The sequence below is a fragment of the Rhineura floridana genome, chromosome 6 (genome assembly GCF_030035675.1).
Source record: "Rhineura floridana isolate rRhiFlo1 chromosome 6, rRhiFlo1.hap2, whole genome shotgun sequence".
Taxonomy (NCBI): domain Eukaryota; kingdom Metazoa; phylum Chordata; class Lepidosauria; order Squamata; family Rhineuridae; genus Rhineura; species Rhineura floridana.
Window position 1 is genome coordinate 41,230,677 of NC_084485.1, and position 22,218 is coordinate 41,252,894.

The 22,218-nt window shown below is 40.9% G+C and overlaps 1 protein-coding gene across 21 annotated transcripts in view; it reads left to right on the forward strand.

Moving 5' to 3' along the window:
• The window catches only part of PTPRT (protein tyrosine phosphatase receptor type T), a 977,341-nt gene that overhangs the window by 882,512 nt on the left and 72,611 nt on the right, over positions 1 to 22,218 (forward strand). For 14 of the 21 annotated variants that reach the window (XM_061631522.1, XM_061631524.1, XM_061631514.1 and 11 more), the window contains 3 exons: positions 15,139 to 15,287; positions 21,774 to 21,851; positions 22,067 to 22,102. In XM_061631522.1, the coding sequence (XP_061487506.1) occupies positions 15,139 to 15,287; positions 21,774 to 21,851; positions 22,067 to 22,102 (263 nt within the window). The remainder of the gene's footprint in view (positions 1 to 15,138; positions 15,288 to 21,773; positions 21,852 to 22,066; positions 22,103 to 22,218) is intronic. The other 7 variants (XM_061631520.1, XM_061631523.1, XM_061631529.1 and 4 more) reach the window with 3 other exon arrangements.

Below are 22,218 nucleotides of genomic sequence, written 5' to 3' on the forward strand. Positions count from 1 at the left end.
CACCACTGTTACATGTAGTAGAACATACATTTAAAACTCTGTTACTCTGAAATGTTGATCTGATGTTCTTATGATAAACATATGCAGGAAGGAATGGAGTACTGCTCAAAGAATGACTTTTGCACAAATCTGTAAAGGAATAAACAGGCTACTATTTTGTTTTTCTTCATGAGCGAGGTGAATGACACTGAACCCTACCAAACCTTCCTGTCTAAGCATCCAAGTCTAGGCTAGTGTTTCCAAATCCCAAGTGTCCTCTGCAAGAAAGAGGATCTCTTGGAATTGCTTTGGTGCAGATGTGTCTTTGAAGCCTAAGTATTCCATTTTGTGGGGACCATTCAAAATCAAAACAGTATTGTTCATTTTCTGAAAAGCAAACTAAGCTTGCCAGATCCAGTCCTTTGTCATTTATTATCATTTTAAAGAAACCAAAGCATCAGAGCATCCAGCCACTTATTGCCAGAAATAATTTAAGCTGAATTTAATAAGCAATCCTCACCTTTGTTTACAAACCCTTTTAAAGCATCAATAGTGGTCAAGAGCGCATTCATTTTAGATTAGCATTTCCCACTGAAAAAATTGAGAAACAGTTGGTGCCAAGCAATTAATGTAGTTCTGTTAGCAAATCCAGAAAATTGCTCCAGATCACACAGACAGAAATACTGGCCTTATAGGCCCCTTCCAACTCTATGATTCTGTGAACTCATTAGTGTGTGTGATCTGTAGGGGTTAAATCTCGAACTCCCCTGTCAAAACAGTAACATATTAACCACCTAGGGTTTTAGTACTGTGTACACCTTTCTGGGAGTGAAACCTTTGAACTCATTGGGTCTTACATCAGAGTAGACTTGCATAGGATTGGGCTGCACATATGAAGACTGATATGTCATCCTAAGGCCTGTTCTTGAGCCTATAAACACTGGTAGGAAATGGTTGGTGATGAGTAGTTTTTGTCACTAAATAGCTGGATTAGAGTGTAGGAGTGGCACGTGGCTGTTTCCTTCTTCGCTGCAAATAATGGAAATGTTCAGAATCCTGTAATAAGATTGTGATAATGTTCATTAAAACACACTAAAGAACCTAGAGATGTTTCACTGACCCAGAGTACCATATAACAATAGAGTGCCTGCCTGAGCTCCATTAATTTCAAAATCAGCTCACATACAAAAGCAGGGTGCTATAGGTGTTTGATGCCAAAAATGCCCAAACAAAAACACTGTAGCTCCACTGATTTACAGACACAGCCTCAGCAACTGTGGGTTTTCCCATTTGCTGCAGTTTCAGGAACTCCTTGATACATGTATATGTTCACCTCAAGATGTCTATTCCATTGCAATAAATAAAGAAGCTCACATTCAACATAAGCTCCTCATATGTGCTCTTGAGCTTGATTGGGTACGACTAACCCCTAAGATTGGCGGTATACATCCTGTGCTGCTAGGTAGTGTTGCATGGCTTCCATCCATTTCAGCAGGGTTTTAACATAACATCAACTGCAAACTCTTTAGGTATTGATGTTGTTTATATTATTTATAGCCTGGTTTTGGCTCAAGGCAGCTTGCAAAAATTATGGCTGCAGTTTACAGAGCTAGTTTTGGTTCTGACTGCCCATATTTGATAAATAAGAAGCATAATTCAGGCTTTAAAACTTTCGTGTCAGTACCCAACTTCCTGTCAATTGCGATTAACTGCAAAACTACCTACTGCAATTCTGTACCTACTTCCTTCTGAGTAAACATGAATTGGATTGGCAAACACATCTAGTGCATTTTTTCTCATTCCAGCATTTTGAAATAAATTGATTTGCATTTTAATAATTTTCCTTACTTTTTTTTCAAAATACAGAAGTTTAGTTACTGTATTACACACCAGTCAGCATTCAGTTGAATACAACAAACCTGAATATATATCTTATTAGCATTCAGTATTGTGGGAAGTTTATGGGGCAGATTTGTAGTTGGTAAGACTCAAGTTCCTGTTATTTATTTGTATTTTCAGCATATCTATGCTTAGAGCAAGCCCTCATACATAGGCAGTCAACATACTAGGAATGAAGAAGAAATTCATTTGCTTTGCATTTTACTTAATTTTATCTTCATAACCTGATGGCTGAAACAAAAATGAACCTTTTTTGAAAAAAATCATACTTTTCCAAATTTTTCAGTGTAGTTCTTCAACCACAATGTCTGTACAAAAATATGTACACTGCTGAAAATAACATACAAAAATGCATTAAATAAGGGGAAATTGCTAGCTAAATGTATGTACTATTATGTGCCACCCCAATCTCCGAGCGGTGAGAAATCTCCAGGGGTCCTTGCACTTGCCCAGGGTTTGGTTTCCTTGGAAAGGTGAGTGGAGTCTGTGGTGTCTTTATGACATATGTTTTATTTATTTATTCCAACCTGAGCTTAAGATGGAGGGGTTCAAAGCATCAGCAGTCCAATAGATTTTTCTTTTCCATCAGGCTTACAGGATGCATCCTAAAGCCATGGTGCAGGGAGCCAGCCTCTCTGCATGTGTCCAGTTCCCAGCCTTTCCGCAGACTCAATTAAAAAAAAAAAAAGCTTCTCTCAGGCCCAAGGAGGGAGGGGGGTCTCCTGAAGAGTTTCAATAACAATAGGATCTCCCTGGCACATTCGCCAGTTAATGTGCACTTGATATGCCCATTAGCCCACCTGGCCACTCTGTTAGATTAACAAAAGGGGATTCATCTGACCAGTGGAGCAGGTTTCTCACCTCCAGGTGCAGGGTTCCAAATCAGAGCCTGGAGGGGGACTCATAAAAATCATCAATCTCAACCTCCAAACCCATAACACTACCCCCGTCCCTGACAAAGGTCTGTCCCAGGCCTGCAAGCAAACAACAGAATAACAGCTTTTCCTAGAAAGAAATAACATACAGGTTAATAAGACATTGAAACATACATAATCAAAAGCATAGTACAGTCATAATACAGTTGCATTTCCACACAAGTACAAAAACAGTCCATTCCTTTACAGCAAGTTTTCAATTAACTGCTCTCTCTTTAGGCTTCCTCTTCTTTGTTGGAGCTCCCAGTCACAATTCTGCATCCAAACTGCTTACCCAGTCCTCCTACTTGGCAGTACCCAACATAGTGAGTTCTTGACATGTTTAAACCAGATTACTGTCTCAGTACTGGAGCTCCTTCATCCTGCCTTGTGTCACTGTAGCACAGCAACCCTCAAGCAGTTGCACACACCATCAGAAGAATTCCTACAGCAAATCAGTATGCAGTCCCATAAGCACAACCCCCAGACCATGCAGTTGGCAGAAAGAAACCTTCTCTGTTCTCCCTCACCATCTCCAGTGTGAATTATGGGGCGAAACAGAGGCAGGCTTCTCTGCTGCAGATCCCATCTCCAGGTGCAGGATTCCAAATCAGAGGCTGGAAAGGGACTCACAAAAATCATCTATCTCAACCCCCAAGCCCATAACAATGCTCAGCATAGCATATGTCAGCATAACAAAACAGATAAAACTATTTAAAACAGAAACAGCTAATGTTTTCAAATTCAAATACCCAGCCCAGAATCTTAACTACAAACAGATCGAAACAAAGTATTTGAAGGTATGTTTATGAGCTGGTAAAGGAGGCAAACCTGTATGTCTTGTGAGACAGTCCCTGCCCTCAGTGTCTGCAGTTATTCCAAGACTCTGAATGAGGCTTTTTTTTTTTTTGCTTTCCAGGGCTGCACTTTATGTTTACAGCTCAGGCTGTTCATAAATGAGTGTTTAAATACACCTAATAGATCTTTTCCAAACAAACCTACTTATTTCCTGATCATGGAATTGTGTTTGTTTTTGCATTCTTATCACCAGCAAGTTTGGATCTCACAGTTATGATGGGTTGTATCAATCCCAGAGCTTGGAAGATTACTTTTAAAAAGTAATAAATTACAGTTACAGTTACATGACCCAAAAAAGTAGTAATTACCGTTACAATTACAATTGCTCTGAAAGTAACTGATTACTTTTCCTCAAAAGTAATCACTACAATTACATTTCAGTTACTTTAAAAAAATGCCTACAAGGTGCTGGCCTTGGCTGCTGCACATCTAAGTAGCCTAAAACAACATTAAAAATAAACAAACACATACAGAGGTAGTAGAATAATTATTTGTATTCATAAGATAGCAATGGTGGTCTCTCTGCTGGTAAAGGAGGTGGGGAGGGAGGCTGAGGCCAGTACTCAGATCTTTGCATGTCAAACAAAGTGCAACCCCCCCACTCAGCCAGCCAGCATAATCTCTGTCTCTTAACCACCTCTCAGACCCTGCCCTGCCACCAACTAAGGGACACTCACTCAAGCAAACATTTTCCCCTGTGATTCAAAAAAGTTAAAATACTGCAAATGCAGCACAGTAGCCAGAGAGGGTGGTGGAGGCCACTTTGTGTGCCAAGTGCAAACACAGTATTCACACACAAACACACACACACGTTGTCATCTTTCACCTCCACAGTTCTTTATCTCCATTCTGCTGTTGCCTCCTTCTCCTCCTTTATCCATGTTCTTGACCTCCGGATCCTTTTTCTCTCCGCTCCATTCTTCACCACCACTATCTTTTTTTTAAATAATTGTTTTCTCTACTCCACCCTGTCTCACTCTCCGTCTCCTCCCTCGTCACCTCCTGCCCATCCACAGAGCATGAGGAAAGAGTGACACTGCACAGAAGCCCAGTTTGAGGCACATGATTTTCATCCACAAGTCAGAGGAGCAGAAGACTTCACCTGCTCCCCCCAAGTAGTGCCCAAAAGTAATTGTGGAAACGTTACAATTACTCTACAAAAGTAGTAAAATTACTCCTAGGTTCTATTACAATCAAAATGTAAAGGAATTACCCATTCGTTACTCAAAAAAGTAATGAATTACAAGTAAAGTATCTAAAGGAGCGCCTTCAACACCACCAATTATGCCGCCCGACACGATCAGCCACACAGGGCCTTCTCTCAATCCCGCCGACAAAAACAGCTAGATTGGCGGGAACTAGAGAGAGGGCATTCTCAGTGGCGGCCCCCACCTTATGGAACTCCCTCCCACAAGATTTACGCCACGTCTCTTCCCTAAATGTATTCCGTAAAGCCTTAAAGACCTGGCTCTTTCAACAGGCCTTTGGGATTTCTGGGGAGGGTTAACTGTTGTGACTGAAATGCCTCTAACCCTGCATTAGTATTGTTCTTGCTGCTGTATTGTTTTTGCATTGTATTATTGTATTTATTGTATTGTGTTCTAATTATTTATATGTACGTCGCCTAGAGTGGCCAATGGCCAGATAGGCGACACATAAATTAAATTTATTATTCTTATTCTTATTATTAATTCGTTACTTGTAACTAGTTACTTCCAGGCTCTGATCAATCCTTAAAAATGTAAGCAGGAACATGGCTGAGCTTACCTATGAATCTCCCTGTTTTGCTTTAAGTACATGCCATACCAAGGCAAAATCCTCACGCAAGACAAACATGGATTTGGATCCTAATTTTAATGGTGCAAGACTGCTGAACGCTTTTTCAAAACTGAATACTTGAGAGGTCACTGCATCTCAGTGTCAGCTACAGATTTTGCGGGTCCCCTAGGAAAAGTGGGTGGGTATGCCTCTTGCCATTGTCACCTCCCCTTTTTGCTTTCCCTCTCCCTTCTATGCTCAGCCACACCACACCCTAGAACAAGAGGACAAGGGAAGTGGAGGCTGCTTTTTCTTCTTACTCTTGTCATCTGCTCAGATACTTGGGCAGGGCAGGAGAGCAGGCAGCACAGGAGAGGAACAGGAGGAGGAGCAGAGAGCTCGGGGAGTTCTGCAGTGGCTCCCCCTGGTGGCTATGGGCTCCTCAGCAGGTTCCTAAAGTCAAATTTATCAAATCCACACTTTCCAAAACAACATGAGAATCAAAACACCCATCCTTCACAATTTGCATTTATCTGAATTTTGTGATGCAGTTCTCCAACTAAGCAGTGTTTGCAAAAACGCCTATATTAGAGGAAAGTGTGTATAAAACTGAATTTAATATTGAAAATATCATACAGAAGTGCATTGTATTAGGAGAAATTGCTTGCAAAAACACGCACATTAGTCAAAACTGCATACAAAAATGTGTTTAGTAGGAGAAAATATCACTAAAATGCTGGAGAACTTTTGTGAGGATTTTTTTTTAAAAAATCACAAATTGATGTGGAAATGTGGAGAACCAAATTTAAGGTTGGAAAAATGAGAAACTGAGAGAACCGAAATGGATAGATCCTTCCATTCCTAATGCAAATGGTATTTTCCATTGCCGGCATGGTATAAACAAGCTCAATAGATACATTGAGGTTAACAATAATGGGCACAGACAGCAGTGGGAAGCTCAGGTAAAGCATATGATTTTCCTTTGTTGACTCAATGCAATGAGTGTAAAGGCAGCACCAGAGGGGTTGGCAGGAAGGAGTCACAGATAGGAGCCTTATCTCCCATCCAATCAGTTGATAAGGCAGGCTCCAACACACCACTTACTTATTTATTCAGATGTGCCCTGTTGCCATTAAATTTTAATCTCTTTTGTGACATCTGCCTAAGCGGCAACTTAGGGTCTTAAAGCAGACTTTCCCAACCTGGTGCCCTCCAGATGATGTTGGACGATTCCCTGACTATTGGCCATGCTGGCTGTGGATGATGGGAGTTATAATCTGTAGGGTACCAGGTTGGGGAGCACTGTCTAGGTATATATGCAGCCATAGTTTTTTTCCCCACATGACTGCAATATTAAATAAACATGGTTAATAAATAATTGAAAGGATGGATTTCCTATCCTAGGATCAAATTAAGTTTGACTTAAAGATGAAAGGATGACTTCGGTTCATCATTTATTGTTGTAAGCAAATCTGTTTGTTTGTTTGTTTGTTTGTTTGTTTGTTTGTTTGATTGATTGATTGATTGATTGATTGATTGATTTATATCCTGCCCTAGTAGTAATACAGTGTATTACTACTACTTGCCCTTCCTCCCGGCAGGAGCCCAGGGTAGCAAACAAAAGCACTAAAAACTTTAAAACATCATAAAAACAAACTTTAAACAAAACATCTTTAAAAACGTTTCTTAAAAAAGCTTTCAAAACAAGATTAAAAACATTTTAACAAGATTTTAACAAGATTAAAAACATTTAAAAAAAGAAGGTTTAAGAACATATGAAAAATCAATTCCAACACAGATGCAGACTGGGATAGGTCTCAAATTAAAAGGCTTGTTGAAAGAGGAAAGTCTTCAGTAGGCACTGAAAAGATAACAAAGATGGTGCCTGTCTAATATTTAAGGGGAGGGAATTCCACAGGGTAGGTGCCGCCACACTAAAGGTCCGTTTCCGATGTTGTGCGGAACAGACCTCCTGATAACATGGTATACGCATGAGGCCCTCACCTGCAGAGTGCAGTGATCGACTGGGAATATAAAGGATAAGACGGTCTTTCAGGTATCCTGGTCCCAATCTGTATAGGGCTTTGTACACCAAAACTAGAACCTTGAACTTAGTATACAGGAAGCTGAAAACTCTTAACATAATTTCATTATAGTGGATCGCAAATTGAACATGACCCAGCAGTGTGATGCTGCGGCAAAAAAGGCAAATGCGGTTTTGGGCTGCATAAACAGAGCTATAGTTTCCAGGTAGAGGGAAGTAATAGTCCCACTATATTCTGCATTAGTCAGGCCTCATCTGGAATACTGCGTTCAGTTCTGGGCGCCTCATTTTAAGAAAGATATAGACAAGTTAGAGCGGGTTCAGAAGAGGGTGATGAGGATGATAGCCGGTATGGAGAACAAGTCTTATGAGGAAAGGTTGAAGGAACTTGGCATGTTCAGTCTGGTGAAGAGAAGGCTGAGGGGTGACATGATTGCACTCTTTAAGTACCTGAAGGGCTGTCACATAGAGGAGGGTACAGATTTGTTCTCTGCTGCCCCAGAGGGTAGGACTAGGTCTAATGGTTTTAAGTTGTAGGAGCGTAGATTCAGATTCATTTCATTTCATTTTTTCATTTTATTAAATTTATATACCGCCCATAGGGCGGTTCACAACAATCAACATAAAATACAATAAAATACAATGAAACACATATTTAAAACAAATTTTTAAAAGCTTAAAATTTAAATTTAAAAACATAAACATTTTTACACATACTAAAATGCCTGGGAAAAGAGGAAAGTTTTAACCTGGCGCTGAAAAGATAGTAATGTTGGCGCCAGGCGTACCTTGTCAGGAAGACTATTCCATAATTCAGGGGCCGCCACTGAGAAGGCCCTCTTTCTTGTCACCACCCTCCAAGCCTCCCTCTGAGTAGGCACCCGGAGGAGGGTCTTCAATGCTGAGTGTAGCGTACGGGTAGGTTCATATCGGGAGAGGCGTTCCATCAGGTATCGTGGTCCCGCACCGTATAAGGCTTTATAGGTTAAAACCAGCACCTTGAACCGGGCCCGGAAACATATAGGCAGCCAATGCAAGCAGGCCAGAATCGGTGTTATATGTTCGGACCGCCTGGTCCCCGTTATCAACCACTGCATTTTGCACGAGCTGCAGTTTCCAAACCATCTTCAAAGGCAGCCCCACGTAGAGCACATTGCAGTCATCTAGTTTAGAGGTTACCAGAGCATGGACAACTGAAGCGAGGTCATCCCTATCCACATAGGGGCGAAGTTGGGCCACCAAACGAAGTTGGTAAAAGGCACTCCATGCCACCGAGGCTACTTGATCCTCAAGTGACAGTGAAGGTTCTAAAAGAACTCCCAAACTATGAACCTGCTCCTTCAGGGGGAGTGTAACCCCATCCAGAACAGGTTGAACATCCACCATCCGGTTGGGAGAACCTCCCACTAACAGCATCTCGGTCTTGTCTGGATTAAGCCTCAGTTTATTAGCTCTCATCCAGTCCATTGTCGCAGCCAGGCAACGGTTCAGTACATTGACAGCCTCACCTGAGAAAGATGAAAAGGAGAAGTAGAGCTGCGTGTCATCAGCATACTGATGGCAACGCACTCCAAAACTCCTGATGACCGCACCCAGGGGCTTCATATAGATGTTAAAAAGCATGGGGGACAAAACTGACCCCTGTGGAACCCCATACTGGAGTACCCAGGGTGTCGAGCAGCGCTCCCCAAGCACTACCTTCTGGAGACGACCCACCAAGTAGGAGCGGAACCACTGCCAAGCAGTGCCACCAACTCCCAAATCAGCGAGTCTCCCCAGAAGGATACCATGGTCGATGGTATCAAAAGCCGCTGAGAGATCAAGGAGAATCAACAGAGTCACACTCCCCCGTCTTTCTCCCGACAAAGGTCATCATACAGGGCGACCAAGGCTGTCTCCATACCAAAACCAGGCCTGAAACCTGATTGAAATGGAGCTAGATAATCGGTTTCATCCAAGAGTGTCTGGAGCTGGCTGGCAACCACTCGTTCGAGGACCTTGCCCAGGAATGGGACATTTGCTACCGGCCTGTAATTGTTAAGATTTTCTGGGTCCAAGGACGGTTTCTTCAGAAGTGGTCTTACCACTGCCTCTTTCAGGCAGCTAGGGACCACTCCCTCTTGCAATGAGGCATTAATCACTTCCCTGGCCCAGCCGGCTGTTCCATGCCTGCTAGCTTTTATTAGCCAAGAGGGGCAAGTGTCCAACTTAGAAGTGGTTGCACGCACCAATCCAAGCACCTTGTCAACGTTGTCAAGCTGTACCAACTGAAGCTAATCCAAAGAATCAGGACAAGGCCGTGCTCTGGATACCTCATTTGATTCAACTGCTGTAATATTGGAGTCTAAGTCCCGACGGATGCAAAAGATTTTATCCTGGAAGTGCCTAGCAAATTCATTACAGCGGGCCTCAGATGATTCCACCGAGTCCCTAGGGCCAGAAGACAATAGCCCACGGACAACTTTAAAGAGCTCCGCTGGACGGCAAATAGATGCTTTAATAGTGGCAGCAAAATATTGCTTGGACATTAGAAGGAACTTCTTGACAGTAAGGGCAGTTCAGCAATGGAAACGACTGCCTAGGGAGGTGGTGGGATCCCCTTCGCTGGATGTCTTCAAGCAGAGGCTGGACAGCTATCTGCGGGAGATGCTCTAGCTGTGGATTTCCTGCTGTGAGCAGGGGGTTGGACTCGATGGCCTACAAGGCCCCTTCCAACTCTATGATTCTATGATTACATTATTCCAATTTCAGTGGAAAGAAAACAAGACTAAAGCCCCTACTTACAGTAATCTTTTCCCCCACCCCCATATTTATTTGGTTTTTTTCCTTACCAATGGAGGCCATGTGAACACATTTATTTGCTGGTGCAGAGGATTTGTGTGGTAACTTTCCAAACTGCTGGTTTATAGAATGTCAAATATTCATTTTGAAAGAGTTTCTTACCTTTTCTGTGAATGAGATTTGAGTGGCCAAATGTCAACAGCTTAGTTCATCACCCTTCTTCATTTTCATACTGCTGTTAGCTGTTAGCAGATTGGGATCTTTTGTTCTTGTTTGTGGTGGGTTGAGTAGCGGGGGGGAGCATGGGATTAGTTGTTATTTATGCCAAAAGTTTTGCTATCATTCTTAATCAGTTCAGATTTTGACACTCAGCAGAGGTGAATCTTCTGTGGCTTGATGGTGAATTTAAAGAGGCTTCTTTCTTTTGTGCAGGCCTACTGCTACTGTACAGAGGCTACTGTAAGAACAGAATATGGAGAAACCGATTGGTTCTCAATTGTTTTATATTGTTTTAAATTTTTAAATTGTGTTTTAAATTGTTTTTTAAAAGATGTATTTTAAATTGTATTTGTTTTTGGTTGCTGTGAGCTGCCCAGAGAGCTTCGGCTATGGGGCGGTATACAAGTATAATAAATAAATAAATAAATTGGAAAGGGTGTGAGACAGGGGTGTGTTTTATCACCCTATTTGTTTAATATATATGTAGAACATATCATACGGAAAGCAGGATTGGACCAAGATGAAGGAGGTGTCAAAATTGGAGGGAGAAATACCAGTAATTTAAGATATGCAGACGATACCATGCTCTTATCAGAAACCAGTAATGATTTGAAACGCATGCTGATGAAAGTTAAAGAGGAAAACACAAAAGCAGGACTACAGTTGAATGTCAAGAAGACTAAAGTAATGACAACAGAAGATTTATGTAACCTTAAAGTTGACAATGAGGACATTGAATTTGTCAAGGATTATCAATACCTTGGCACAGTCATTAACCAAAATGGAGACAACAGTCAAGAAATCAGAAGAAGGCTAGGACTGGGGAGGGCAGCTATGAGAGAACTAGAAAAGGTCCTCAAATGCAAAGATGTATCACTGAACACTAAAGTCAGGATCATTCAGACCATGGTATTCCCGATTTCTATGTGTGGATGTGAAAGTTGGACAGTGAAAAAAGCAGATAAGAGAAAAATCAACTCATTTGAAATGTGATATTGGAAGAGAGCTTTGTGCATACCATAGACTGTGAAAAAGACAAATAATTGGGTGTTAGAAGAAATTAAACCAGAACTATCATTAGAAGCTAAAATGATGAAATGAAGGTTATCATACTTTGGACACATCATGAGAAGGCATGATTCATTAGAAAAGACAATAATGCTGGGAAAAACAGAAGGGAGTAGAAAAAGAGGAAGGCCAAACAAGAGATGGATTGATTCCATAAAGGAAGCCACAGACCTGAACTTACAAAATCTGAACAGTGTGGTTCATGACAGATGCTATTGGAGGTCACTGATTCATAGGGTCGCCATAAGTTGTAATCGACTTGAAGGCACATAACAGCAACAAAGTGCCTTACCATTATAGCTGTCCCTAGTCTATTGGAGGATGGTTTAGGTGGGGTGGAGTCTGGTACAATTTGGGCTCACACCAGCCATGTCTCAGTGGAGAGAACTAGCCTTGCTCTTTATGATGGAGATGCCGCCCTGGACTCCTACTGGGAGGAAGGGTGGGATATAAATCAAAATAATAAATAAATAAAATAAATATGCTAGGGTAGCAATACTAGTGAAATACAGTATCACCTCAGATGGATATGTCGTCTAAACAGTGTGAGATCACTGTGTAGAAGCATAGCATATTATGCTATGTTTCTTGGTGTGAGAGGAAGTAAGTTTCATGCAAACATTTGTTACTGCTTTTTCATGTTCGCTTTTAATATGGAAAGCTGACAGAAAGTGATATTTCTCAGTAAAGCAGTTCTTTTGAATGAACTTCAACAAGGAAAAAGTTGATTCCTCAGATTTACCAATGATAGGCAACTTCACTTTCCCTGAGGCTCACATTTAATTCACTAGGAAAATAAAATGAGGGAAGTAGCTCTGCTTATTTTCTCAAAAAAATCATCTTCCCAATTCATTTTCAGAAAGAGGTCATCCTAACCTCCCCACTCAGCCTCCTGGTCTCCAAATACCCACTTCCTTTACCTTTTCAATGGTGCTGTGGCATCCATGAAAGGGAAGGAGAGGTTCTGATCTTCCCTTTATGGTACCACGCAAGCAGTACACCAGGTGCCAGAGAGAGGAAAGAGAGAAAAGCTTCCTTCTCTCTCTCATGGCTGCCAGAGCTTTGCTTCCAATGCTTCTTTGAGATGATCATTTATGACCTCTAAAACATGTATTAAGACTCATCCAGCAAGTTTCATTGACATCTCAGGTATTAATACTTTTCTGAAGATCCTTGGCTTTCAGTGGGTTGTCAAGACATTGTAAATACTGGATTGGATTTAGCTATAAACTTTGTTCTGTTATAATATATTAGATATGATTTAGCTATAAATTTTATAAATCACATTTTTCAATTTAAATAAATATATTATTATATCACACCCAGGAAACACGAGTTAAGCGGTTGCTTGTAGTATTTATAATTTCCTTTCTTTTTATTTGGACACTTCAGTATTTTGCTTGTTTTTTGGATGTAAATAAAATCAATTAAAAGTAAATACTGGACTGGGGATCTTGTGACCATTTGAATTGCTCGTAGCGCTTGCAAGGAGGATCAAACATCCAAAGGCCTAGAAACACATCTTGGGGAAGGAAAGGAGGAGTCATTGGTAGGTTCTCCACAGGCCCCAGCGGAGCATCTTTCTGATTCACCACCCACCACCTTCCCCTGCCCTTCCTCCAAGCTAAATTTCTATATCCTGGGGGAAAGGACAGCAGTGGATGCTTTACAAGCACACTGTGCCATCTTTTGCAAGTGAACACTTTGAGCTGCTGAGAGTGTTCCCTTGGAACACATGCAAAAGCTCAAGGTTTTTTGGCGATAAGCAGCAGGATGCTTCTGCGTATGAATACTGGATCATTCTCACCTCGTGGGGCCAGATTCAGAAGTAATAATCACCACATGATATTTATAAGTAGGAATTACTTTGTGGTGGCTTCAACCAAATCAGACATGTATATGAAATGTGGCCCCTGTCTTTTGAAACTAATGTGGCATGGTGTGACTGTTTAAAAGTTGCAAACATAGGAAGTTACTAGATTACACTCCATAGGCCATTTTAAGACCATAAGATTTCTGCAGTATTAGACCAAGAGTCCATCACCATCATCCTGGTTCCAGCTGGATGCTTTCACATGAAGGCAACAACCTTCCTCTGCTGTTTGCCTCCTTCACCCACAGCAATTAATATTTTGATGCATATCGCCTCTGAAAGTAAAGCAGCAGTAAGGAACCTCTGGCCCACAGGCCTAATTAAGTCCACCAGGCTGCTTCAAGTTTGGCCTACAAGGCTGTTTTGGTCATTCATCTGATGTCATGTAATGTCAGGTGCACAACAGGTAAAGTCACAGCTGCAAAGGAACAATCGAGAGCCTTAGAGTGCGCTCCTGGTTGTTCATTTTGCATTTTGCACTGTTTAGATTTGGCGATGAATGCAAGCTCTGCTGCCTCAGGCAGGATCATTTCCAGTCAGGAGCTCTCATAAAGCTATGCAGTAGCAGTCAGCGGGACCAGCTGCACCATCCCACCCTGCTTTCACTGCCGCAAGAGGAGTGAGGCACAGGGAGCACAGCATGGTGAGAGTGCAACAGTGGAGCCAATTTGGCCCTCTTGCCATCGTACTCCCACCATGTTGTACACCTCTCCCTCTCAATAAGCGGCAGCAAAGCTTGCCATGAGGAAGCCAGCACCACCTCACCTTTGCTACCCCACTAAATGCTACTGAAGCCATGGCTGCAAAGGAACAATTGGGAAATTCAGAATGTGTTCCCAGTTGTTCTTTTGCAGCCTTGACTTGCATTTTGTCCTGTTTAAATTTGGTGCCAAATGCAAGCCCTTTTGGTTTCAGGGAGATTGGATCCACCTGATGTCATATATCAGGTGACTGACAGGTGGATAGGAAAAGTGTGAGTTCCCCACCTCTGTTGTAGACGGTTTTACAAGTGAATTGTAAGGCAAACAAGAATGCCCTTGGGACTGGAATATATAAAGTGTCGTTTATAATGATGTATGAAACACAAGAAACTTTTTTTAAAAAATAATTAATGGTAGACTTTTAATTTCATTTACACTTAGGCATGGGAAATCCAAAAACCAGTATAAGCATTAGTGTCAATGCCACCTCGCTGAGTGTTTTCTTTTGTGTGACAGATGCTTTTTCCAAAAGGCTTATTTGGAGGGAAAGTAAAGGAATATCTGAGGTCCCCACATTTCCCCCTGCTGACAGCCAGCTTTCCCCTTGGGTTTCATATCTGGGGGAGAGACAGACAGCATTTCTCAACAGGAATAGATGTGGCCCTGGGCTTTGAGATGTCAACCTAATGCAAACTATCAATAGAAAATTCCAGCCTGGATTTAGGCAGCAGCCAGATATTATACCATTATTGTCCCATTCTGCTGTGTTCTCTTTTCCTCAGCCCCACTTTTGTTTGCTCTTGACTTCCATGGCACTCCATTGCTGGTTTGCATATGCACTCTCCATTGCTAATGCTTACAATGGAGATGCAATGTGATGCTTCCTCACATTTGCAACAAGCCGTGCATGTTGTTCGACTGAAAGGTTTTTTGTTCTCTTTTAGAGGATTATTTTGTTGGTTTGTTTTCTTTTGATTTGATTGACGAAGAAACAAAACAAAAAGCCCTAACAATGATGTCTTCCCTCTTCAAAACACTTTGAAGGAAACTAGCCAAGAAGCAAAAGGAAACTCAGAGCAGCACTCAGAGAGAAATGGGGCCCGTTGCTACATCAGACAAGACTGCTTCGAAACTCAGTGCTGTTCATAATGAAGAAGCCTTTTCTTCGAGCTGCCAAGATGTTAATGGATTCAGTAAGTTTCACTTATTTGCAATTGGTGTCTCCATATTCAGGAAGCTTTTAACAATTCAAAGTTTTGGATCCCCTGGGAGCAAATATTTGAAATTAAATATGAGGAAAACAACAGGAATACAATTAATTGGAAGAGTGAAATGTTTTCATTTTTGTCCCTGAGATATTTCCCTTTCTGCTGTAAGTCTCTGCCTTTCTAATGTCATTTGAAGAAATGTATTAAAATGTTTCATTTTAGCATCTGAGCAATTTAAGCATATGCCTGTTTCACTGAATTCTGGCTTCAGTAGAACAACTATGGACATGATTCTTGAACTGGCTGTGCAATCCCAGAGCAGACAACCCAGCCCCACGCATATTTGGAAGCTGGGATTCCTCATGACTCAGTGACCTTTCAACAACCGTTGATGCTGTTGCAGTTGATGAGAGCAGTCACAACAGCTCTAGGTCAGATGCAACCTATTTCTCAATGAGTAGGTACAGATCTGGCCGGCATTGTTGCACAGCTGCTGAGCCCTGCCATTTTCCAATTCTCAGACATGGCTGTGGTTTGGCTGCTTCCCTGGAACTAGAAGGGATGTCACATCAGTACAATGGAGATGATGATTGTACTGATGGAATGTAAATTTCCTCTAATGTCAAAGGATATATTTTGCTGGAGAAGTTGTAGAAAAGGGCAGAGAAGAGAGTACTGTGGTTTTGCTACAGTCCTCTGTGTCGCTAATGCTTACATTGCTCTGCTTTATTTCCTGTAATATCATTTTCCAAAAAACCACGTAGCTCATTAATCAATACTATCTAAAAGTTTGTTGAGGATGAAGTTGAACATGCCAAGCTATCTATTTTATTTTAATTTATTATTACATTTATATCTCACCTTTCCTCAAAGGAGCTCAATGTGGCATACAAACATGCTTCCCCCTCCCAAGTCAGGCCATTGATCCATCAAGCTCAGTAGTGTCTACATTGACTGGCAGTGGCTCTTCGGAGTTTCAGACAGATTTCTCTCAGTCCTACCTGGAGATGCAGAGGATTGAAGCTGGGACCTTTTGCATGCAAAGGAGATGTACTATCACTGAACTATGGCCCTTCCCCTAACAGCTAAGCCAGCCCAAGTGAAAGGGATATACATATATGCATACATATTCTAGTTTCCAAAAGTAACCATTAAGCAGATATATGCAACAATGCATATCACTTTGTACAAATACTTGTGTGTTAATACTTATAAAACTAATGCTGCAAGAAGCTTAACTCTCTCTCTCTCTCTGTATATACAATACAGATATATGATACTCTCTCTATATCTATATCTATATCTATATGTATATAGATAGATACAGATACAAATATAGTAACCTGCCTTAGGACCTCAAGGTGGAGGATGGGTAACAAATCATCATCATTACTTTTATGTCTATAATTTTGCATATAATTAGGCAGGATTTTCTTTAAAAAAACAACAACCAACAATCCATGAGCAGCTCAGACGTAAGCAGGCAGTCAATGCAAGAGGTGGTCCGATGCAAGGAAAGCTTGTTTTGGTTGGAACTTCCAAATTTTGTTTGTAAATCAAATTGAAACAGATTCCTCTTCTACCCCTGACATTTGGAAAATAAAAAATGGGGGATGGGGGAAAGTATGAAATCCCTTGCTTGGAGAGAATGGCTGACTGGAACCCTGAATAGGGTTGAGAAAAAACTGCAATAATTTGTTGCATGCTTGATATCCTTCAACAAGTTTGCAATTACTTTTACTTTTATTTTATCCGCAAATATATATGAAACACACACACACACACAGACAAATGAAGAAACATAAAATAATTATCAGGTTTGCATTGAATTTGAAACTGTTCTGTGATATAAAAAGTCTCTTTTGAAACTGCTGTGATTTTCCTCAGTGCCTTACTGAGCAAATTGATAAAGGCAGCAGCTTAGTGAAAAAAAGAGATGACAAGGAAGATTGGAACAGGGAGATAAAATTATCCACAAATGTCTGTAATGTCCAGTGAGGCACATTACATGAAGCACATCTTATGAAGCCTGGCATCCCATAAGCAAATGAAAAATGATACACTAATGATACACCCAGCATAGACACACTGTTATGCTGACACTATGCTGATGGACTGTCATGCACAGCGTCATAGATAAGCAGATCTGGCAGGACAGATCCATAGGAGAACTCTGCATCATGGATACAACCAGGTTGACAACTGACAGAATGATGAGAGAAGATAAAGTTTAGGATTTTGACACAAGTTGCTTGTTCAGGAATCTCAGTTTGAAAGCCAAGCAGGTTTTGCTTTGAAACTAAAGGACATGAAAAAATTATTTCTGAAACAGAGAGCATTGCCTTAGGAAGTCCATTGGAAGGTGTTATGCTAGGATGACATCTGATGTTGCATTCAAAGCCATGCTGGCAATGTGCAGTTATAAAGTTAGCATTGCCTACTGGGAACCTAGATGGAAATGATAAGGGCAACGATGATGAGTGCAGAAAAAAGTTCCTTATGAGTATTATTAGAGTTGACACTGAAATTTGTGAGTGGTAAAATTCAGGTTGAATACTCAACTCCTGCAATATGTGAAGCATTCCTCCAGTTCCTGGAAACTAGCAAAATACACAAGGTTTTCATCATATTTGTTCCACACATTCACTCCCTTGAGAATAGAACAAGAGAAGGCATTTATGGAATAATCTGGAATTGTAAAGCCTTTTTGGTTTAGGTGCAAAACAACAAAGTGGTGGCTCATGGGCGAGGGGAGGAGGCAGTGTCATCCTCCATATGATGGTGGCACTGTACTTGTTAGGATGTGGATGGGGAGATAAGACAGCATTAAGGTTGGGAAAGCTCCTTATAGGTGGCAGTGGCTTTGCCAGTGTGTGCATACCTGTGGGACTGCTCCTGCCAACCTGGTGTCCCCCTGACCTTGCTCTTTACCCTGCCAGATCCCTGTTCTACTAAGTGCAGCACAGCTGCTGCCAGGCAGATACCACTGCTTTTGCAGTTCCCCTCATGAGCCACCACTCTGTTGTTTGGGAAAAACTAGAAACCCCATTCATATATATTTGAATTCCACATTTTAAATAATGTATGTCACCTAAGCATCAGGTGTTATCACTTTGCCTTAGCGATCTGTAATTGTATTTTTAAAGCCTTTTTGTTTGTTTGTTTGTTTGTTTGTTTGTTTGTTTAATAATAATAAAATAATTGGTGATTATTTTAGAAAAAACAGAAGTTACAGTGTGGAAAACTTGGAAGTCTCAAACACTGGGGTCAACACAATCTTGCACAAGAGCATTTTCATGATTGCAGCCCATATTCTCTAATTCAGTTACTAGCACAATTTTAGCTCTGGCTCAAGACTTCCAGAAAAATCCTGCTTCTGGATTTGACATGGCAGAACAAGGAGTATAGTTCTCCATGGAGATTCAAAGCATCTCTTAGTATCATATTCTGGCTTGTCTGCCTTCTGAGTCTCACATCGTTTGCATAACTGCCAGGGCCAATAGGAATCAGATGCAAATGGTGTGCTCCAGGGCTGGGAAAGGTCAAATCCTAAAACAATGACCACAAGTCTGAAGGGCCAGATGCAGGCAATGGTCAGCTTATAGGGCAGGCAGATAAAAAGTGCAGAAGGGGCAGAGGCAGGAGATGTGGTCCAAGACAGTCAGATTCTGGAATGTGACTCTCTGACTCCAAGGTCGCAAGGCAAGACACAAGTGTCTGTGTGACAACTCAATCAACAAATTGCTCAGATTTGAGAAACAAAGACTATGATGGTTCTGATGCAAGGCCAGCAAACTCCTTTTGGCTCCCTAGTTCATCTGAGCCCTCTCTTCATGTCACCATCAAGGTGCTTATGGTTCCATTAGAGATCTGTACAATGTGTGAGTTTGGTGCATAAATTGCCATCAGTTGGATCTTACAATTCCTTCTTACAAACAGCCTTGTTATCAGTAGCTCCTGCTGGCACACAAGCACTTTGTTCAGTTTCCCATGAGACAATTCTTTGGGAAATTGCTTGGCCTTTTAAAAGATATATATGTAATAATAATATATGTTGGCTTGATTCAACTCCACGTGGAGACTGTTAGACTAGTACTGTTCACCCCATGGAGCAATTCTGGTGAGTTTTTATACATTAGTAAATAATCTTTACTCTGGAGATCTAGAAATTGCTTCTGAAATTACTTTGATGTATATTGGATTTTATCTACTTTTATTTTGTATTATGGAACAGTTATTTCTACTTTATCTGTTGGCATCATTGTGATGTGCTGTGGATTTTTGCATTAACTCATTTCCCAACACTGTGAAACTGAAGTTGAATATATAATTGCAACTCTGGAAACAAATGTGAAAGGGTTACAGACCACATGCCCTGAGATCTGTGATCAAACCGCCATAATACTTAAATATTGGCTAGGTCATGTAGAAGCTAGCTTCTAAGGTTTATTAAAGTATAAATGTGTTGCATATATTATGATTTTGACTTAGTTAATAAGCATTGATGATTTGAAGGAACATACCTTCAGTCTACAAGTGGTGCATCTTTGAATGCCCCCTCGTTGTGTGGGGAACCTCTCTTCATATACAAAACTAACATGTAAGAAGAAAGAAAAGAAAGAAGAAAGAAATCTTCTGTTTTGCTAATTTTCAGTACATCTCAGGGGAACCACTTAATCATACAGCTCCCCATCTGAAGGCTAAAGCGATAAGATTTCTAGTCTGATAAAAGCTTGACCACTCAGTTCTGCTGAATGTACTGAAAGGCCCTCATGCCTTAGTGGGGGAAAAAGTGTATTTATTTTATTTATTAAAATCATTGATTAGCTGCTTTCTGACACACAAGGTGGTGTACAGTGCAAAATAAAAGCATTTCTTTTTTAAAAAAAACAAAGAGCAATTAAACCAGAAAAATAGCAACAGGGGGAAAAAAACACTAAAGCTGAGTTGATTTTTTTTAATAACCTCCCTACAGAGAGAAAGCCATATTGCAGAATTTTCTCTGAATATTCTCCACCTTTTTTTTTTGTAGTGGCCACCATTTCCCACACACACAATGCCCAGAACAATACTAGGCCCAGGGCATCTTTCTGCAGTGGCAGGGGAAAAGAATGTTAGTGAAAAAGAAAGAAACTGTGCTACAGCCACTGTTAATGATGAGACCGGCTCCCTAGAAACTGTTGGAGAATTTATCCTTTCCCTGGAGGAATTTGGTGAAATGGTCACTGCCCCTTCCCAATTTCTCTGCCTATAAATATGGTGGAGAATGTTGAGAGGCCATTTGTGCACAACTCTAGTAAAAACAAACCGAACTAGCTAGCTGAACCAAATGGAAAATATTAGTTTTGCACTCCCAGTTGAACCAAAAAAAATTTTTTTTGCACCCTCTCTGGAAGGCAGATAGAAGAAGGATGGATTCCACAGTATCATGGGAAGTGACGTAAAGGCCATGTTCCTCATCACGATACCCCTCACTTCTTGAGAAGCTGCATGAAATGGTGCAATAGGGAAAGGATTTATAGCTTAATTCAGAGCTACTGCTTTGCATGTAGAATGTCTCATGTTTAATCCCCAGCATCTCCAGATAGGAGTAGGAGTGTTCCTTGTCTGAAACACTGGAGAGATAGTGAGTAAGGGAATCAGGTGGTGTCTGGTGGTAGCCCAAATGCACATAGGATGAGACACTAGTTTAATCAACAATGATGAGGAAACTGTTCTAGTTCTAGAAAACACTGACCGCTGCAGTATTAACATCCAGAGTATTTATATTAAAATTCCCACATAATTTCAAGCTTACTCATGCTACTGAGAAGCATCTGTTAGAGCAGCCTTTCCCAACCAGTGTGCCTCCAGATGTTGTTGGACTACAACTCCCATCTTCCTGACCATTGGCAATGCTAGCTGAGGCTGATGGAAGTTGTGGCCCAACAACATCTGGAGGCACACTGGTTGAGAAAGGCTGTGTTAGAGGGTCAGACTTCTGTTTGCAAATTGTTATTTTTGAGTAACATTTTGCACTCCTTCAACCCAAATCCCAAAATTGGCTGGAAGCCCTTCTCTATTAACATGTTATAGTCCATTGTAATTCAGATAACTTATGTTGTCCTTGTGGATTCCAAACCTCTATTATGGATTTATTGTTTTATACTCTTATTCTGAAGTTGTCTCCAAATGTCTGTGGTGTTTGGGAAGGGGGAGACAAATATAGCTTAGCAGGGGTGCCCAATACGTGCTGTGTTATGCACCTCTGCTGTATATTAACAATTCTAAATTGTTTGGCACCTATTTTATTTAAATATAACAAAGGAATTCTAATTGTGCTATTAGAAGAATAGGCTTGCTTCTAATCAGCTTAATTATGCTACAACCATTGAATTCAATGCTACCCTGTTCTCTAAGGAGCTTTTCTCTCTATTCTGTTATCTTTCTCTATACATATCTAAAGTCTTTCCTTGTGTCTTTCCTACCTAGCACCATCCTCTCCTTGTTCATTTTCTGTCCAAAGCAAAACCCTTCAGAGCAAATCTTTGTTGAATTCCTACTACTCAGGTACTTATGTAGACTTTATTCTTGATTGTGTGTTTTTATCCTTTTCCTTGTGGATACATAAATATGGCAGTAAAGAACTGAACCTTTGGGTTGATGGAAACAGCTAACTTTGTGTTGTTGTTTTTATTTTATTTTCCACATTTTTTTCTCCTTCTGACCTTCTGTTGGGTTCCATTGATCTGTGTTCTGTGCGCAAATGGAATTTCATCTCAAAGTATCATCAGACACTGTTCCATCGACCACACTGTTAGGTAAGAGGACTGTTATGATGCACAAAAGCCTGTTGACAAGAAAACACATCCATTCTATCTGAAAATGGCTCAATAGAATATTGGCAGACATAGTTCAAAACTGTTGTTTATTGAGA